Source organism: Bactrocera dorsalis, chromosome 4, assembly GCF_023373825.1.
Source record: "Bactrocera dorsalis isolate Fly_Bdor chromosome 4, ASM2337382v1, whole genome shotgun sequence".
Classification (NCBI taxonomy): Eukaryota; Metazoa; Arthropoda; class Insecta; order Diptera; family Tephritidae; genus Bactrocera; species Bactrocera dorsalis.
In genome coordinates, this window is record NC_064306.1 from 31,578,948 (window position 1) to 31,599,757 (window position 20,810).

The 20,810-nt window shown below is 32.6% G+C and overlaps 1 protein-coding gene across 10 annotated transcripts in view; it reads left to right on the top strand.

Moving 5' to 3' along the window:
- The window catches only part of LOC105224091 (balbiani ring protein 3), a 387,939-nt gene extending 367,497 nt beyond the window's left edge, over positions 1-20,442 (top strand). For 7 of the 10 annotated variants that reach the window (XM_049456831.1, XM_049456829.1, XM_049456835.1 and 4 more), the window contains 6 exons: positions 12,827-12,932; positions 13,281-13,307; positions 13,386-13,702; positions 13,875-13,958; positions 14,235-14,342; positions 18,773-20,442. In XM_049456831.1, coding sequence (XP_049312788.1) covers positions 12,827-12,932; positions 13,281-13,307; positions 13,386-13,702; positions 13,875-13,958; positions 14,235-14,342; positions 18,773-18,910 — 780 coding nt within the window. In that variant the 3' untranslated portion in view covers positions 18,911-20,442. Of the gene's footprint in view, positions 1-12,826; positions 12,933-13,280; positions 13,308-13,385; positions 13,703-13,874; positions 13,959-14,234; positions 14,343-17,925; positions 18,370-18,772 lie in introns of all 10 variants that reach the window. The other 3 variants (XR_007422770.1, XR_007422771.1, XM_011202074.4) reach the window with 3 other exon arrangements.
- Positions 20,443-20,810: the final 368 nt, after the last annotated feature.

The window sequence follows — 20,810 nt, forward strand, 5'->3', positions numbered from 1 at the left end:
TATTGTATGTATGTTACACATATAGTATGTAAGAGTAAAAACATATCGTCATGTTTTGATTCGAGTAGGTAATTGTTGCAAATTACATTATAAAGTTAGGGGTGGGCCATATAATTCCTGCTTGAACCAAATGTTGTCCAAATCTTCCTCTTTAATTTGCTTGAAGAAAAATTCAGTTAACATTGCGCGATATCGCTCACCATTGATGGTTACGGTTCCTTCTTTATTTTCGGAGAAAAATAGGCCGATGATTCCAGCAGACCAAAATCCGCACCATACAGTGATTCGTGCTGGGTGCATTGACTTCTCAACGGGCTGGTTTTCTGTGCCCCAAATGCGATAATTCTGCTTGTTAACGTAACCATCGAGGTGGAAATGAGCCTCGCCCGAAAAGATGATTTTTCGCTAAAATTGACCATCCTCGGTCAAACGATCTTCTGCCCAATCTGTGAACTGTAGAATAGTGAATAGCGACCCATTTCGTAAATTTTAGACTTTTTACTGAATATCTGTCACTTTCCGATTGGTATTTGACGTTTCCAATGTCGAAATATAGATAATTCAAATTTAAAACGTTAGATGGCCCACCCGTTATTAAAATACAAATAACCCGCCCCGAAAACTGGTCTTCGTCTAACTCCATATAGTTAACCCTGCGTTACTCCAATTTCTGTAACTGATCTTTCGTCTCAAAATTCTGCCGGGCCAGTAACGTTTTCAAATTTGAAGACAAAAATAAAGCGCATAAGCCTAAACGGACTTGAAAATACAATGTATAGGGCTACAGTAGTAGCATGACTAGAGTAGTAGCAAAAACTCGTTGTGTTTTGCCTCGTAAAACGTGTCTCAATAAAAAATCTACCTACGATCCTTTGATTTCACTACGTAGTTTTCCTTAATAGTAATCGAATCAATCTGCATCCGATTACATTGCTTCACTCTTTTACATGCGACCAAACTCACATTTCAAGTTTGACGGTGGCGTCATCGAGCCATACGGCTAAGTACTTATACGACCGCCCTCGTAAAATGTCCTCTGTAAGTAGAATACCCAAATCATAAATAGGTACACGGTCTTGAAACCTCAAATATACCTGTATGATGCTGAATCATAACATTTAAGGGGGTTCATTGGCTACACTTAATTCTAATATCATAACTCAGATAAAGAAACAATCAAAGCAAGCTCTGAAGGAGATTAACCTTTAACTGGTGACAAGCGGTCTCACAGGCCTAGCGGAGTCAGTGAAACATAATTTCACCCCCTGATTTTAGTTTTCTACATAGATTGTATTAGAGAGTTAATAATTAAAAATCACATTTAGAGCCAATTGAGTAGTTTTATTTTATTATTTTATATATTCATTTAGTGGATTGAAAGACTGCAGTAAGCTATCGTATATAGTTTCGATATAGCATCGACCATGTAAAGCAGCGGCCTCTTAGGCCGCTCGTCACTAGTTAAGTACACAAAAATCATGTCACCAGTTAAAGGTTAAGACAGCTCCGTACATCCCGTTTATGAGCTATCATTCTCATCAATTATTTTTAAAAATTTTATGCAAATTCTGCATTCACAGCTTCGTTATAAAATGGTTATATATTGGTTATTATATCCGACAGCGAAATTCGATTTTTTTATGATACGCTATTTGGCATTTTAGGTGAAGATATGTATAAATACATATATTGCACCTCAACTACATAAGAGTCACCACTCAAACATTTTTTTTTTCAAGATGTCCACCCATATGTAGTATATTTATCTACCTACCCAAGAAATTTCGTTGTCATCACTACCTTATTTAACTGAAAAATCACCTTTGGGTTTACTTTTGTGTTAATTGTGACGTTTGATAGAAGATATTCTATAACATTATGAACGATTGACTATAAAATTTTAAAATTTTTTTACAAAACTTTCTCTTAAAACATTTATTCTGTAATCTTTGGCTGAACATACGTATATTTGTTGCTTGTTTCAGTGAAAAGATATTCTAATCTGTTCAGTGCCTTGTAGGGATCGTCAGTTGTATCAATATTCGTATTTAAATAGGTATGTATTTAAAATTGCAAAGTAAAAGTCAATTTTGGATTGTGATTGAATAATTTTTTCTTCAGAATTCTCATGGTTTTCCAAAGTCATATTTGTTGAGTTTAAAATATTCGGTTCTACAATGTCTTTATTTGTTATAAATCCGACTGAACAAATCCCTTTGTCCGCCTGTAATAATAACATTTGAAGGGATAATTTTATTACTTGTATTTCTCATCCATAATTCGAAAACAGTTTCCATCATTTTTTGATCATCGTTAATATTTTGCCAAAAAATTAAAGGTATTATAAATATATTCATCCTCTCAACCCAGAGGTTGATCAAATCCTATCTTTCAGAAGCAATTTGCTACATATTGTGTGGCTCTTGATGTCTGTATCCCATGCCTTTGCTAAATGATTTATACAATCTTTTTTTTGTTCACCTCCGTTTTTTACCAATCAGAAGAGTTTTAATTTTTTTGGGAACCATCCATGTTTACTGCCAACATTAATGTAAATCATTGTTCACTATGTTTGCCACCGTTACATTTCTCGTACTCTAATGTTAAGGTTTTGTCTAGTAAGCATTTGAAAAACACTGATGTTTCATCTGCATTAAAAATGTCAGATTCTTTGGACTTTTCCAAAAGATGGTCCTTTTTGATAGTCCTCCTCCCAAACGTCGTTGCTTTCACCACACAACTTTTTATAGCTGACACCATGTCTGAAACGAAACATAAATTTTATTTTTTTATATTTTGTGCACTAGCTTTGCTTCAATTTATCAAGCCACCCAGTTAGTGCTTGCTTTTTTTTCAACAAATCGCTTTGCAAATTCCATAGCTTTCTTTTTCAATATCGCTCCAGAAATTGGCATATTTTGGCCTCCAGCTGTTGAAAAAAATGCAAAATTGCTTTATCTATCCTTTCAAAGGTTGGTCTCTTTATTCTTTTGGAGGATATAGTACAAGTGCCTCATTTTCCACAATTGTGGAAACCGTAGTCGGCCAAAATACCGTACTTTATTTTCATATCATTATATAGTATTTTTCACCGTTTTCTATTTTTTTTATTAAGTTAATTTTTTCCTTAATTGACAAACATTTTAACGTATCGACACGTTTCGACGCCATCAAATGAAAAACACAAAAATAGCAAAAAAACAATGAATGCGAGTGAATGCAATAGCTCTAAATACGACTAGAAACACACGTGCCAATTTCAAAAGTTCAATTTATGGAAGGAATTTTGTATAAAATTTTACTTCCGTTGCTAATTCAAGAGCTTGAGTTATAGAAATTCGAGTTATGGAAGTTCAACTGTATATGATAAGCAATGTAAATAAAAAATCTTATTTACGCCCCGTGCTACTTTTACCACCCACTGTAATTAATTTTTATCTTCCTTTGAAGTTTTGAATGTCATGAACACTACGAAAGCACGCTTAAAAAATTCTTATTTACATAACATAAATCCAAACAAGATACTTATAAACATATGTACGTAAACATATACCCGCCATCAAAAGCCTAGTTAAGCTCACTTAATTAACAAACTTAAACCTTAAGCAAATAAAAATTATAATTTATTATCAATTCCACCGAAATGTGTGTATTTACTTCGTTTTCAAAATGATTAGTTTGTTGAAATTGCTAATTAAATACAAAACAAATATATAAATATGTTTTCTCCACCTGTGTGTTCTTTCGTTAACATCTTAAATATTATTAATACAAAAATTCATATATGAATGGGGACAAGAATTTAATTAACTGATAAAATCCGCATTTTGCCATTTCTTACGTCAATTGAAAAGCGAAATGTAAAAGTAATTAATAATAAAACCGCAAATAAACGCCACACAAATCGAATCAACAAAGAAATCTGAAAGCAGTTAAAGACACAACTAGATAATAATTGGCGCTTTGCAGTTCCAACACGTCGCTATTGACTTTAGAAAAGCAGTAGCTTCCGTTCATGACTCACTATTGGCCAAGAATTGAGACAAATGCCTGTAAAGCAAATAACTTAGCTTTTGCGTAGAAGAACAAAACAGTTGTATAAACTTTAACTATGTATTTAATATGTAAGTTGAACTTTTGAAAGAAAAGTATAATGCAGAATACAGTTATGACATAGGCAGGAACAGCTAGTGATCACTTGGTGAGCAATCGCTTCCTACGGACGATCCATATGTTGACAGTACAGGTCCAAGAGTTTGGCCGTAAGGAACAGCACACATTAGACGATTCCCAGCCAATCCCACGTGACACGTAGCATAACCATGTTAATCAATTATATAACCATCCGATTCAGAAGTAGATCGCAGATGGAAATTCGGTCCTTGAGGTTTTTTTCTTCGTGTGACACCCATACATCGAGCTTCTTTCTTTCTTTTCAATGCTTCTGGGCAGTCGGCACTTCAGTGATGTTAGCTGTTTTAACAAAAAATAACTGGCTCCACATATCTTAAATCAATTAATCGCCTTTCTAACACACATTATACAAATCTACATGAAATCGGAACTCCAGGTTCACAAGTTGTTTTCTCAGAAGACTTATATGCGATTATCGCCTACACATATGTATATTGTGTTGAAGCCAGAGAATATTCAAGTTCACAGTTTATACTCTTGCAACTTGCAAGAATCAAACCCGGGGAAATACTTTAAGGCGTAAAACCAATCATATAGAGTAAAGTCATCTGGAAGTTCGAAAATCTTTATATTAGGTATATGGGGGCTAATGGTAGTATTGGTCCGATTCAACTTTGACATATTGACATACCATTAAAAGAAAAGGAGTATCGATCAATTTCAGTTATATATATTCCACATAGACCGACATTTTTGATCAAAAGTCGACTATAGGTCTCGAAGTCTAAATATTCGGTACAGTTCTTATTGGATTTAAACAATTTTTAGTCATAAGGTGGCACATACTAAGGACATTATTCGTGCAGTTTTATCCCGTTATATTAATTTCTTCTTGATTTGTATACTGGAAACTAGTAGAGAAGTAGACGTGGTTGTTGTCCGACTTCGTCCATTTTCACAATGTGGCAGAAGAATATAAGAAGAATACCATGTAAATACTAAATTTTGTCGAAATCGGTTAGTCGGGTCGCGAGATAAGGTATTTCACCAAAAAGTGAGCGGTGCCACGCCTCTCATGGTGTGTAACATTTAATGTCTCTGACGTATTTAGTTATTGATTTATCGCAGTTTTAGTAGTTTTTAACCCTCTATAACTCAAAACCTCCAAATTAACTATTTTTAGTGGAATCGGTTAGTTTTATGGGAAAAATATACAGAAATTATTATTTTTTTTTTACTTTTTATTTATAACACATATAACACAAAAAAAAGGAGTGTACAGCTTACAGGAAACAATGAGTAACAGTGATAAAGAAAGTGGGCAAAATTATGAGTAAAATGGAAATCCTTCAGGACATATGAAAGTTCTTGAAACAATTATTGTTTTTGGTATAGCATAAAGCTAACCCGCACTTTTCACACACCGTGTGAGTGAACGCGGCACATTTCGGGATTTTGCATCGGATTTTTTTTCCGCACATTGAGGCCAGTGCCCGACTTTCACTGAAGAAAAAGCTTCATTGGAAAAAAGTAACGGCACTTAGTTTGTTTTGCTTATGCTTGATTAGAGGAATGGAGTGTAGACTACATTCTACATTGCTTGACAAGTCGAAAAAAATTACTACGAGTAGAATTTAGAAAGGTGAAACGGTTTGTTGCCTGTGGTCTACCATACGTTATAGAGGGTTAACAGTACCGGTATATGGAGAGTGAGCGAATTCATCCATTTTCACACTGTCGGTAGAAGTGCTTATAAGATTTGTACTCAGCAAATTTGGTTTTTATAGCTTACATGGTTTAGGAGATATGTATATTAAACTTGTTAAAAGGCGGAGCCACCGATTAGTCAACATTAGAATATTTCATCAGTCGTCAGTTCGCACACAAGTATCGGCTATGTCTAACTGACTTCGAAAATTTAGAGCACATAATAAAAAAATGTTATGCCAGCGAACAAAACTCAATATATGCAAGCTTTTCATTACGAGGTGTGTTCAAAAAGTATCGCGAATTTTGTGTCTATTTTGTCCCCTTCAAAGTAATACCCATGAGATATTGTACACTTGTGCCAACGGTTTTTCCAATCTTCGAAACACTTCAAAAAATCATTTATCATCATTATCTTCTTCAGCTCCTCCTTCGATGCCGTCTTTATCTCGTCAAGAGAAGCGTAACGTCGCGCTTTCATGGGCCTCTTCAGTTTAGGGAACAAGAAAGTCACAGGGGGCCAAATCTGGGGAATACGGTGGCTGCGGCATCATTAGTGTGTTGTTTTTGGCCAAAAAGTCGCGCACAAGCAACTTATTGACCGTTCTTCCCTGTGGCAAGAACTCATGATGCACCACGCCCCTGCAATCGAAGAAAACTGTCAGCAAAACTTTCGCGATACTTTTTGAACACACCTCGTTTGTTCATTTTAAAATCTTGATGAAGAACACGTCGACATAGCTTTACAGAGCAATTAGCAAACGGTAAACTAACTGCAATATACAATAAAGTCTCTTTCATTGTTCCGAATGTACAAAGCGATAATCTGGCGACCTTGAAAAAACGTACTGGAAGCCCCGGGTACATTGGCACCAGGTAAAACAATTGAATGTGACTATTTATATTTTTTTGAATGCTTAATGCACTTTCAATGCTTTAATTGGCTGCTAATTCAACATTCCACTTTCACGTTAATAAACTTTAATAGAAATTATTGTAAAAAATTATGGCGAGAACTGATCTGCAGGGTGGGCCAAACGCTTCTTACTTTCCAACTTCTTCTTCTTCTTTAATTTTCATTAAGCCTTTATTTACTGAGGATAACAACAGATTTTTTTTTGGCTACCCAAAGGTCTAAGACCGGAAGTCGCGAGCTGCTTGAGCCGTATGTAAAAAAAATCGCTTTTGGAAATTTCCAAGTGAATGGAGCTTAGAGAACTTTCCGCACTTGAGTAAACTTATACACATGATTCCATGCATTCTTACTTAACCAACTTAGTGTACTGATATTACAGCAACAACAAAGTTATTTGTCCCTACCAACAAGTAAAAAACATGTTTCTTCCGTTCTAATTCACTTTTAAAACTAAGCGCTTTTGGGTCACCCTTTATTTACCCGCAACCCTGTAGGTCCAAACGTGTTAATCACTTGAAATTAAAAATCAGGCAACTAACGGTGCTAAGCCACGCGAAGGGGAGTTAAAAGGCACATACATACATATGTTAACATATGCAATCAATTACGAGCATTTCACAAACAGTTCAGGTAGCGCATCCGCTCTATATTTTTCATTGCAATGAGTCGCCACTGAACGCGTCATTGGAAATTTCCGTCAACTCGAGTAAATAAAAATCGCTGCAACATCAAACTCCGCTTAGCGTTGTACAAATTAAAAAATTAGTATGGTACTTAAGAGAGGGAAAAAATAGTTTTCTATCAGACTTCTCAACTGCCAACAGCGATATTGTTAGTATCGTATGACATTTCATCTGATCAAAGTCGACACGGACTTTTTTCGAAAAAGTTGAAGAAACATTGTTTGAAAATCGTCTTTTTGGCATCTGAGAGCAGAAGTCTGAACACCTTGTATATGTAAGTATGTCGACTGAACACATTTTGGTTAATGGTTTGGGTAAACCGTGTCAATGCTAGGCCCTGTTTAAATGGTAACATTCCTCGGGTAATATACAAATTTTTTTTACAAAGAATATAAAAAATTTGCAACATTTTCTTTGTCAAATAGTTGTAATCAAACATACACTATTAACAAAGAAACTCTGTAAAATTTCGTGAGTAGTTCTCGATAAATCTTGTCACGCGGTTAAAGACTGCGCACTTAGCCAAGCTAGCCTCGAGCCAAGCTAGCCTCGTTCTCAAGGCTTTATCTCCGAAACTATTACTCGGATTGAAACTTTAGGACAATATTCTAGAGGTGTTGTAAAATTTTATTAAATTAATAAAAAAAAATCAATTTTCTGAAACCCTTAAGCCCATGCAATCTCTTGTGTTGGCTTGGTTGAGTGGACTCAAAATAAACCTATTTTTAAGGCGGATTTGCATTAAAATACTGAAAATGTTGTATTTTATGTCAGTCCGTGTCAAATTTTACACACATATAGTTTTTTAAATAAAGTTAGGTTAAGTTAAGAGGTCAATCCTAACAGAGATCCTCACTTGGACAGTTTCGAACGCCAGTCCGTTGTGATACCCAAAAGCCCTATATATAGTCATATGAACGTCATAAATCGACAACGCGCTTTGAGTTTGTCACAAATATGACGGCTAATTCAGTTTTCCGAAGGCATAACTGCCGATATGAAAGGTACATATTTTGATAATAAATTGATTTCGATATTCGTATTTACAGATTTAATTTCTCACAAATTTTGCACAACCTAAGAGGATAGGTTATTTTCCTAAACGTTTTCATTCTGAGTGTATTTATTATCTGGACCTATTAACATTTTCTACTCCTATTTCTCATTGAACTAAAATATTTGGATACACTAATTTCCTTTTATTTAAGTCTCCGAGTATGGCAGTATTTGGTTTAACTCGAAGAAAGTTACAGCTCTTATTATGACCTTTGTCATCAGTGTGTCACGTAAAAATCGTATGTGGAATATTAGTAACTAATTGAGGGGATGAAAAAAATATGAAAATCATTTGTCAACCACCCTAATAGACAAAAGAAAATATAGTTGCTGACTATCCGGAATAAATGAGAACTGAAAGTGTACCAAAAAGAAACACCTGATGCACTACATTACTCAAGAGTTTGCGATTCAATCTGAGTGGCGCGTGCGAAGGCAGCCAACAATCATAGGCGCCTAGTCAGGCTATTGGCTTCCCAACAGTTAACTGATTAACTAAATGCTTACCGGTTTGAGCAAACCATTTGTTTACTTAAATATTTTATGAGGAATGTCGCGATGACTCACATAACTATAAATGTATGTATGTATGCACTACAGGCATAAATACACGATTTAATTTGCACGGCAACAAAAAATTGTGCGAAAATACGTCAAAAAACAAAAAAGCGCTGGCGGGTGTCTCATTACAACAACAATAACATATAAATAACCATAAATATGCATATTACTTTAAACAAGCAAAAAAGCCATAAAAGCAAATTTTCAAAAGGCAATGTACGATCACATAAAATAAAATAAAAGCCACAACTCGATTTTTATCAACAAGATTTTTTACTGTGCATAGTAGGTGTCACAAGTAGGAAAATATTTAATTGGACGTACATATGTATATATGTAGCACAAATGTATAATATTATATTAACATATTACAATACTTCTGTAAGTATGTTTGTATATGAAAGTTTAAATTAATTTAAATTATTTAATTGAATAATTAATCTGTGATTTGTTAGATATTAAACTTGTGTCAAGCGGGTTTTTACACCTTGCGGTTGAATTGTAGCGCTTTCATAGTGAATGTGCGGGTATTCACCCAGTAGTTGAGATCTTTTATGATATGCGATTACAATCTACATTTAGTGAAGCTGTATTAAACTAGAAAGAAAAATAGCAACTTCTTTATTATTAATATTTAATGATTATTCGATATCGATTACAGTAAAATAGATGAAGCAATGACTGTTTGTCCATTTGTATACAAGTACGAGTATAAGCGAACTGGTTCCCAATTTCACACCAAGAAATAACTTTTTTTGTCGGAAGTGACAAAATCGGACCACTCTTGCATATAGCTGTCATACACACTGACCGATCAAAACCATTTTTATTTTACAAGGTATCTTCATAAAATAGATTATTTAAAGCATGGCTACAATTCCTTAAGATATTGTTCAGATCGGACAACTACAGCACATAGCTATACAAACTGACTGATCTTGCTATAAAATTTATTAACAACTGGTCTTTAATATTTTGAATTTCGAATGACCCAACACCTAATTATGAACCCACTTTTTCCGAAATACATTGTGACAAAAATGTATCCGGAAATAGTAAATAAAACACAAAATACTTAATTATTCCAAAATATTTATTTTTTCGCCTTGAAAGTAATCCCCACGAGATGTAGTACACTTATTCCAACGATTTTGCGAGTCCACTTTTCGTAAGCACTTTTTGGGATGTCCTTTAGTTCCTTTAGCAAATTTTGGTTTTAACTCTTCGATCGGCTGAAATTATGTGCCACAAAACGGCAATTTCAGTTTGGGGAACAAGAAATAATCACATGGAGCCAAATCTGGTGAGTACGGTGGTTGATCGATAGTATTCACTGCATTTTGGCTTTAATTTCGGTCACAATCGTGCTTTTGTTGAAAAAGATTCAGCTCTATCAGGACGAGTCGAGGAAGAACGGATTTAATATCCAAAACATCCAACAAAATCTTTCGAACGAACTCGCGAGAGATGTCGACCACCCTTGCCATCTCTCTAACACTTGCATGATGATTTTTAAACACCATATCCTTCACTTCTTTAATACTTTCATCAGTTTAAGCGGTCGAAAGTCGTCCAGAAGGAGGCATATCTCTAACGATTGAATATCGAAGGCTTTGTATAACTCGTAGGCTTGTGTTTTTGAATCATCGTAAGCCTTTTGCACGATTCCGCACACGAAATTTGGTTAGAAATACAAAATTTGAGACAAATTCTTTGTCCGATATTTTTATCCAATGTAAATCGCAGGGCACTGCTGAGGTGTACCGACTTAAGCTTCTACTGTAAACAAACTGCTTGACAGATCGCGCTCATTTTTGGCATAGTAATAACGGACAATCCTACCAACTTAGCAAAGCACATTTTTATACTCTCGCAACAAAGTTGCTAAAGAGAGTATTATAGTTTTGTTCACATAACGGTTGTTTGTAAGTCCTAAAACTAAAAGAGTCAGATATAGGGTTGTATATACCAAAGTGATCAGGGTGACGAGTAGAGTTGAAATCCGGATGTCTGTCTGTCCGTCCGTCCGTCTGTCCGTCCGTCTGTGCAAGCTGTAACTTGAGTAAAAATTGAGATATCATGATGAAACTTGGTACACGTATTTCTTGGCTCCATAAGAAGGTCAAGTTCGAAGATGGGCAAAATCGGTCCACTGCCACGCTCACAAAATGGCGGAAACCGAAAACTTATAAAGTGTCATAACTAAGCCATAAATGAAGATATTAAAGTGAAATTTGGCGCAAAGGATCGCATTAGGGAGGGGCATATTTGGACTTATTTATTTGGAAAAGTGGGCGTGGCCCCGCCCCCTGCTAAGTTTTTTGTACATATCTCGGAAAACTACTATAGCTATGTCAACCAAACTCTATAGAGCCATTTCCTTCAGGCATTTCCATATACAGTTCAAAAATGGAAGAAAAATCGGATAATAACCACGCCCACCTCCCATACAAAGGTTATGTTGAAAATCACTAAAAGTGCGTTAACCGACTAACAAAAAAACGTCAGAAATACCAATTTTACGGAAAAAAAATGGCAGAAGGACAGAAGGAAGCTGCACCCAGGCTTTTTTTTTAAATTAAAAATGGGCGCGGCGCCCACTTATGGACCAAAAAACCATAACTCAGGAACTACTCTGGACCGACGTGTATGTGAGCTGAGGTATCCCTTGTGGAAAAATTGTTGTGATCGGACTATAACTTTTCAAGGTCCCCGATATCGAACACGAAGAACTCAGTGCCCAACCTTCTAACCTAATTTTTCACCGAAAATATCGGTAAATCTCTCAGAATTCAAAATAAAAAAATATGTAAATGACGGATAATGAAATCTCGATTATCACTTTATCGTGCGAGAGTATAAAATGTTCGGTGACACCCGAACTTAGCCCTTCCTTACTTGTTTGAAATACAATTTTATACCCGGGAAACGTTCGAGTCTGCTGCTAGTATCATATTTTTAAAAATATTTCACTTAAGACGTTCTTTTTGCCTTTACTTTCGATGGAATATGAAAACTTAGTTAAGGTGTACTAAATTAGACCACGCCTCTTAAACTTCTTTACATTCTTCCGTAATCTATGGAACCATAAAGGAGTAGTGGGAGCGGCTTGAACCAAGCCTTCAGTCCGATAAGTTCTTAGCCTAGAAAAATTGGAATTTCGCACAATTTGATTATTTCTAAACGTAGTATCCGTTTAATCCGGTACCCCTTACCCAGAGTGCTTCAACTCGGTTAAACCGTCTAGGTATACATTTTTTGACGTTCTGAAAGGTAGGCCTATACAAACGATAAACTGTCAAATGGTTAAAACAAAACTAATTTTTACTGTATCATTTACAATAACACACAAGGGACCCCCAATTATCGAACCGCTCTGATAGTAGAGTACTTTAAAAGGGGTATACTTATAATTTGGAAAAAAAAACGAATCGCTCACTTGTAGACAAAATATCATAGTTATAAAGGTATCTCACGCGCTACTCAAATGTAAATATGTATATTATACATATATACAGTTGCACTTGCTTAATATTACGATTTTTCTCAAGTAATAAACCTTAATTAGATTACATATGGAATTCCATATGAGATTGTGTTCTCAGCGTGAGTAAAGCGGTGAAAGCTTAAGATTGAAAAACCCAGGTATAGAAGTGACAATACAATAACCATGCATTAGAGAAAAGATCAGCAGTTTATAAATATATACTACTACATACTAAAACAAATTTCCATTACTAATAAAGCAGTAAATACATTTTATTTTCAGAATATGTTAACCTTCTACAAAGAGCTGGCCAATGTGACGGATGTAGAGGACTTAATAGAACGCTTCGTGGATAAGGACAGCATTGATCCTCAGCTAGGCTTGCAAGGTGAGTATAATGTATAGCTTAGTATTTTCCACACATGAAGTCATTGACGAAATTATTTTGATTGTTATTAAACGTAAATTCCCGGCGTACATTAAGAATATAAAATTGAAAACCACATTAAAAATGAGACAGACGCGGTGAACAAAGCAAATTAATTCGGTAACCGTCGCACGTTAACGATGACAAGGTTATTACGCTATGACGTGGGGAATATGGGTAATGCGAACACGAACAGATATACTTCATGCGTTATGCTAATTTTAGATTCTTGCTACTGTACTTAGACCTCTTTCTAATATTTTGTATCAGCCAATTAATATTTTTCTCTTTTCTTATACATCTTTTCAGACACCTTCAGACGCAGCGTGGAGCGCGGTAAGCCAACGTTTACGCTTTGCCGATCCATGCATTTCAAGTAATAAATTTCTTTTTTTTCCTTTCCCTCCAATGCAGCTAATGTAGTACAAGCTAAGTCAGCTGCTTGCATGCCCGAGAGCACCGTTGTGCCGCTCATACCGCTGGAGTCCTCGAATGATCCAAAAATCGACTATTTTCCCAAGTGTACACGTGTGAAGCGCTGCGGCGGCTGCTGTGGCTCCCAACTGATGTCGTGTCAACCTGCCGAGACGGAGACAATCAACTTTGAGGTGATTCCTTTTGAAGTGGTCGGCGGCAGAAAAATGCGCCTTCGTGGCAAGGATATTGTCGTAGTTGAACAGCACACGAAATGCAAATGCGACTGTCGCATTAAGGCGAAGGTAGGTAGTCGGGTATGGTCGCTTTTTTGCTTTTACTTTGCTTTTCGTAGTTCTTGTTTGCGCCAGCGAAATGAGCTTTGTTGCAATTGCTATATATGTATATGCATGTGTGTGTTATAGGGATGGTGGTTGTCGTTTTTTTATAATTACATATGTACTTACATACATGCGCTGATTTTTATAGGACTGCAAGCAATATCAGACATACCGGCCGGACAAGTGCAGCTGTGAGTGTACAAATGAGGATGATGAGTTGCAATGTTCAAAGGTTAGTATGAAATATTGAAGAAAAGATGAAATATTATAGGGAACTAACGGGTGATCCAAGTAGAGGTACTTTTTTCAATATGCTTTTTTGATAGATCACGCGTAAGTCGTGATAAGATGTCATATTTTTTTTTGTTCAGTATAAACATTCCCCATTAAATTTGAAGTTTCATTGTTTTTTCTTCAAAAAATTAGGGAACCACGAAATGGATCACCCTTTATAATAAGTAAATTACTAAAATGTTAATGTTTTCATATATTTTTATTGGTTTTCCAGCAAGGACACAAATACTGGGATCAAACAGAATGCCGTTGTGTCTGCCGCGACAGCCAGTCCTGTACGACCGGCACGATATTTGACGATAGTCAATGTGCCTGTATCGAAGTGAGTACTCACAAATAAAGTGTACATAAAATTATCAAAAACAAAAAAGTATTTGTAAATAAATTAATGCCATATGCCATTCAATAGAGCAAGTAATAAGGTTAAATTTCGGTAGCAGTTCATATTTTTATACCCAGGTTTAATAATATATGTGTACATGCAAGTGTCCGAAGGCTTGATAATATGTGAATATTTTGATGTTCTTTAAACTCAAAATGATGTCAAAGATCTTCGGATCTAGCGTACATATATATAATTTTTATATATCCAATTTGAACCGAGATATTTATTGAGAAATTCACTTCTTACCAAGAAATGAAACTATTCGCTGAAATGTTATGGGTTCGGTTCAGGAAAGAGTTTGGGATTTAGATTCGTCTATAGAAATTAGTTTTGGTTTGAAAATGATAAAGAAATGTTAATGTTGAAAAGGATGATGTAATAATTCAAAGCAAATCTGTTTGCTGTTGTAACTGTTCTCCAGCTCTTGTTTGGTAGGTAAGGCAACTCAATTGCCATCAAAATCACCTAAAAGGAAGCCCAGGATACGTGCTAATTCGACGGGGTCGAACCATTAGAGAAAGTATGTTAGATGTGTTGGTTTTATAGGGCATACATAGAGGTGATTAGAGTCATTCTTGAACTCATTACATGTAGCTAATAGGTAGCTAATAAGTAGTTTACTCAGCTACAGTTTCCCGATCGAGAGTCGCGAGACAACTCCAGCTCTTCTTCTGCTTTGGGTCGTGGTTTGATTCCAAGAACGCCATTTACTGGGAGCTAGTCTGTGAAAGACGCTTTGTTTGCAAATATATAGGTGGCGATTTGACTCCCAAAACAACATTTACAGAAAAAAATTGATTAAAATGTTGATTATCAGTCCACGAATACCTTACCGTACCCATTTAAGCGACTCAGTGGACCGTTTTCTCTGTTTTTTCTGCAAATGCTATCAACTAGTTATTCGAGGCTTTGTTGTGTGTTAGTGCACATTTTTATCAATGATGGAAGCGATGATCGCTCGGTTTTCGAGTAGGTGAATATGGTCATTAGTATAGCTCACTTCCGATAGTTCACTTTGTTGACATCTCACAGTGTGGATATTTATATAGGTAAGGATTAGTGACGTTAAGATTGCGAGTAAATGTTGGAAATGACCAGGTCTCAGGTTTACTTTTAAGGCAGCAAGTTCTAATTTATTGAAACTTACACATAAGTATTTTATGCAACAAAGCGATTTTTTCTTGGCGTACTAACTCGGTGAGGATAAATTTCTTATACTTAAACGATTCTCTTTTCGATTTTGAACAATTAAACTACTTTGACATGTTAAGTTTTCCAATGGAACTTTATTCCTTAAATTATAAAGCTTAGGAGTTTTTGACAAGTCTCGGCGAACAGTCCCTAGACTTACTTCGAGTGAAATGTGCGGAACAGAGCGAAAGACAAAAATTTATATTTCAGAAGGGTATAAACATGTGTTCTGGGTATAAAAATTTAGCTCATATTATTTATCATTGTAAATTTACAAAACTTACATGCAAACATTAAGGTAGTAGACGTAGCGGTATAAGGGAGTTGAGTTTATCTATTTGTATTTAAATGGTGACATGTTAGTATTAACTGTAGTTGTACGAGTAAATTGCAAAAATTACACAACGTTTATACATATCTATACTTGTACATACATATGTATATACACCTATGTCAATTTATATAGGGTGGTGGTGTAATTACGTAATTACGAAGTTATATAATAGGGATTACTATAAAAGTTGTGATATATTAATTACAATTTTTTATAATTACAATACAAAAATTATGCCTTGTTATTATTAAAATTAAAAAAACGGTTTTTTAATTATTGATAATTTATAAAAATTATTATTTTAATTTCAAATTGATATGAAATGTTTAATTAAATATAAAATTGTATATACACACACATACACAGGGTGTTCAAAAATGCCGTTTTCCTATATACAAGTATTTAGTAGCTTACATACTTAAAATAATTAAATGGATAATAAATAATAACAAATATATACATATATGAATAAAGTATGATAATTGCGCATAAAAAAATTATAATTTTTTTATTATTAAAAATACAAATAAATATTTTTTTTACTACTAGGTTGAGTATTATTTATATATCTTATTTGAAATTTAAAAATGTGCCACGCTAATTAAAATTTGTACATATTATTTGTTAGTAAAATGCACATAGTTGCTAATAATACGCACATTAAATATTTGAGAAGCAGCAATTAACATAAAACCACACGTAACACATATGGCTTGTAAAATAATGAAATTAATTAAAATTATTAAATTAATTCAAACTAATTAAATTCAATACATTTGGATTGTGAAATAATTAAACAAATTAAAAAATAATTAAGTTAATTTAAAGTAATTAAAATAATTAAATTGATTTAGAAAAATTATTTTAATTAAAAAAAATTAAATTAATTAAAAATAATTAATTTTTTTTTTAATATTTAAAATTTGTTAAGAACACGTTTGCAAATAATACATGAAAATATTTTTTTGATTATTTTGTAACCCCGAGAATCCTAACTAAAAAAAATTTGCAAATTGCTAACCTCTAATATTAATCATAAATTTTGTATTAAAAAAACGGATTGAAATTAAAAAAAAAATTTATTTAAAAATGTAATGTTTTAATCCTAATTAAAATGGGAATTAAGCAAAGAAATCTAATTAACAATCTAAAAATTAATAAATTCGTAATATTGCTTAAAATTACCTAAAAAAAAAGCTATTAAAATATTCACAAAAAAAATTAATTGTGATTTATTTAACAATCAATTAATTATCAATTTAATTATTATATTTAACAACCAATTAATTTTTTTAATTTATTCATTTAAAATTTAATTAATTAATTTTCTATTTGATTATTATTTTTTCCTATTTAATTAATTGCATTAAATAATTCTAAATTAAATTGAATTTAAAAAATTAAAATTGAAAAATTTAATTTAATTAAAAATGTAATTAATAGGAAAAATTACATTTAAAATTAAATTAATTAATTAAGTTTTAATTAATTAAATTTAAAAAAATTAAGTTATAATTAATTTATTCATATAATTTAAAATGTAATTAATTTATTTCATTTTAAAAAATGATACTAATAATTCATAAAAAATATTTTAAAATTTAATTAGTTATAATAATTTAAATTTTTATTAATTAAATAAAAACTTAATTGGTTGTTAAATAATTTAAATAATTAAATAGAAAATGAATTTGTTGTTTTGTTGTTATATAATTAACTAATAATTTTTTGATTAATTAATTAATTTTCTATTTAATAATAATATTAATAATTAATGTATGTACAAACAAAAAAATTGTTTAAGCCACATTTTTGTACAATTCACGCTTCTATCACTTCATGCAATTAATTTAAACAGTAAAATTTAACTAGAATTCTTCGCTTATACACACATACATGTCTTTCACAATTTGCCTTAACACGCACACACACTTTACAATGCAGAAAAATATTTTTTTATTATTTTTGTTTATTTTTTTCTTGATTTCGTTTTAGATAAACCAGATCGAATACGCGCTGTAAAATTAGTTGAAATAGCACACAGACTAAAAATAAAACCAAAAAACACAAAAAAATTTTTATAATGTAATAAACTGAAGCTAAAATACAACACTGTGTATTAAGAACAAAAACTACAAACGAAACACTTAACATTTTGATAAAAAAAAATCGTTAACTATAATGCAACTAGTGCAATTACATAATATATTTTTGTAAGGAAACACATACACACAATTACATAATACTATTATGAATGTAGTATGTATGTTTGTATGTTTTCATAAACTCAATATGTACATATAATATAATATAAATGGGCTTAATTAGCACTTGTGATTCACATTCTAAATGAATATTACAAATAATTACTACTTGTTTAAGGCATTTTAAATGAATTTTTGTCTTGAATGTAACGAAAGCATTTATACGCTAACATAAGTGAGTATATTTTTGAGTGGTTTTTTGTGCTCTCAGCCCCACTGACGTTTCTCTAACACTTTTAATTTAAACACTTTAGTGCGATATTAACACTTCCTGCCTCGCTTACTAGTCGTTTCCCTTATGCTTCTAAAGAATAAGCTAACACACACAGAAATTGGCACTCAAACAGCTTACTAACACTTGTCATAACAGTAATTTACTACTCGTATATAGTGTGTATACTCTAGAGGTCTGCTTAAGCTTGCTCTAACACTTTTTTTCCAAATTGCGCTTTATACTTACTTATATACTTATATATTAAAACTTTTAAACCAATATTTACTAAAACTTTAACAATTTCAATTAAACTCATCTTTGTATGTTTGCACCTTTTCTGCTTTATCTTTCCCGCTCAAAACAGATCACTACGACAGACGATGGCAGCAACGCTAAAAGTGCAACTTCTAATTCACCGACACTGCTCGATCGCCGGCGTTTCATAGTCAAGGCCATACCCGTTGAGGTGAAACCGGATGACAGCACACGTTATTCGGTCTAAAACCACAAAGAGAGAGGAAAACTATGACAATAAAGAAAAGAAAGAAAAATGAAGAGGAAATAAATAAAGAAATGAAAGGAAATAAAGGAAGAAAAATAGAAATAGAGGAAAAAAAGCAAACAAAGAGAAGACAAAGAAGACGACAAAAAAAAGAAAAAAGAGTGGATAAACAAAAACAAAATTTGGCAGAAAGCAATAAGTGCGAGGCAGTAGTATGAATTTAATGTATGTTTTAGTGTAAATAAAATAAAAATAATTTAATTTTCAGTATTCGTTAATTGCAAGTTTTTTAGGCTTAAAAAATACTATACGCATGTTTCTACCACCTACTTACATTTGTTTTGTGCATATATGTATGTATGTAAATATAATTAGATATACATTATTGTGCAAGATACATAAGTATATACAACTGGTGACGTCACAATTGTTCGAAACTTTATTTTTGGAAGAAATATAAATAAATTAATATTTACTAAATTTAATAATATTACTAAATACTTAAAGTTTATTAATTAAAATTATAAATTTTTTAAAATTAATTTTCAAAAATATCTAAAAATTTAAATATTTTCGAATATATAAATAAAAAATAAATATATTACAGTTAGAAGGCCGAAAAAAGCGAATTTTCCGGAATTTTTTTGAGAAAACTTTTAAAATTATTAATCCAAAACACAAATACACACATTACGGTATTTTTTAACTGTATTTTAAGACTCAGTATTAGTAAAAATAATTTTTTTTTTAAAGAACTACAGTCGATCTTCGGAAGCTCCTCTCAAAAAAGACGTTTGCGGTGACCAATATATCTATGAACTGGATTCTCTGAAATAAAAAAAAGGGTTTCGTTAAAGTAATGTTAAATCTAATAAAGTAAATCAAGGGAATAAGAAAAATAAAATTTTTTGACAATGTGGCGGTTTCTCAAAAAAAAAAATCGATTTTTAACCAAAATTTCGTCCAAAAATTGTTTATAAAAAAATAAAAGAAATATTTATCGGTGAGAAAAAATCTTCAACCAATTACTGAAAACTATATTTAAGAAGCTCGTGTTAAAATTTGAGACTAATAGATTTAGTCGTTTTCGAGTAATGTTGGTCACCGACTTTGAAAACACCATTCAAGTTTGTTCTTGTACTTCCAAGCACACTGAAACACCTTTCGAAAATATTTACCGGAACGATATGAAATTTTCTGTGTATATTATTAAATATATGTACATATATTAAAAAAAAAAATAAAAAAAAAAAAAATTTTGAAAATTCTAACTGTATATAAGCCATTAAGCAGAAGAAACCGCCGTCTTGTGCAGTAAAATAGTGTCAAAGCTGCATAAGACCCTCCAATATGCTTCAGAAATAGCTCAACGTATTTCATATTCGGCAAAAAGCTAGTCTGATGTCGAACATGCGCTAAGCTATCCACAATTAAAAGCATAAATATGAATTCTTCACTAAAACCCAGTGTTAAGTTCTACCGCGCACTCCCTTTCTCTACATACAAAGAAAATTTTATATAAAAAAATCATTTCAAAATCATTGATTTGAGAAAAATTCGAAAAAATAATTTTAAATGCTAATCAATAAGCGATCCAGTTGCACATGCCTTGCACAATACTGTATTGTTTGTAAAACCGTAAAATATCTGTGGAACGTCACAAATGTATAACTAATCGAAAACTCTCTCAAATAATCGCCGGAAGCAAGTTTTTATTGAGTTAAATAGGTTGCAAATAAAAATATGTAAGTTTTGTTCAAACGGCCGTTAACTTATGTATGTATGTACATACTTATAAAAACTAAGAAACCTAAAAAATGTATTTAAAAATATAAATTATTTGTAACTTAAGAAATAAAGTAGTTTCATTTCAATTTACCTTCATGACTTTACATATTGT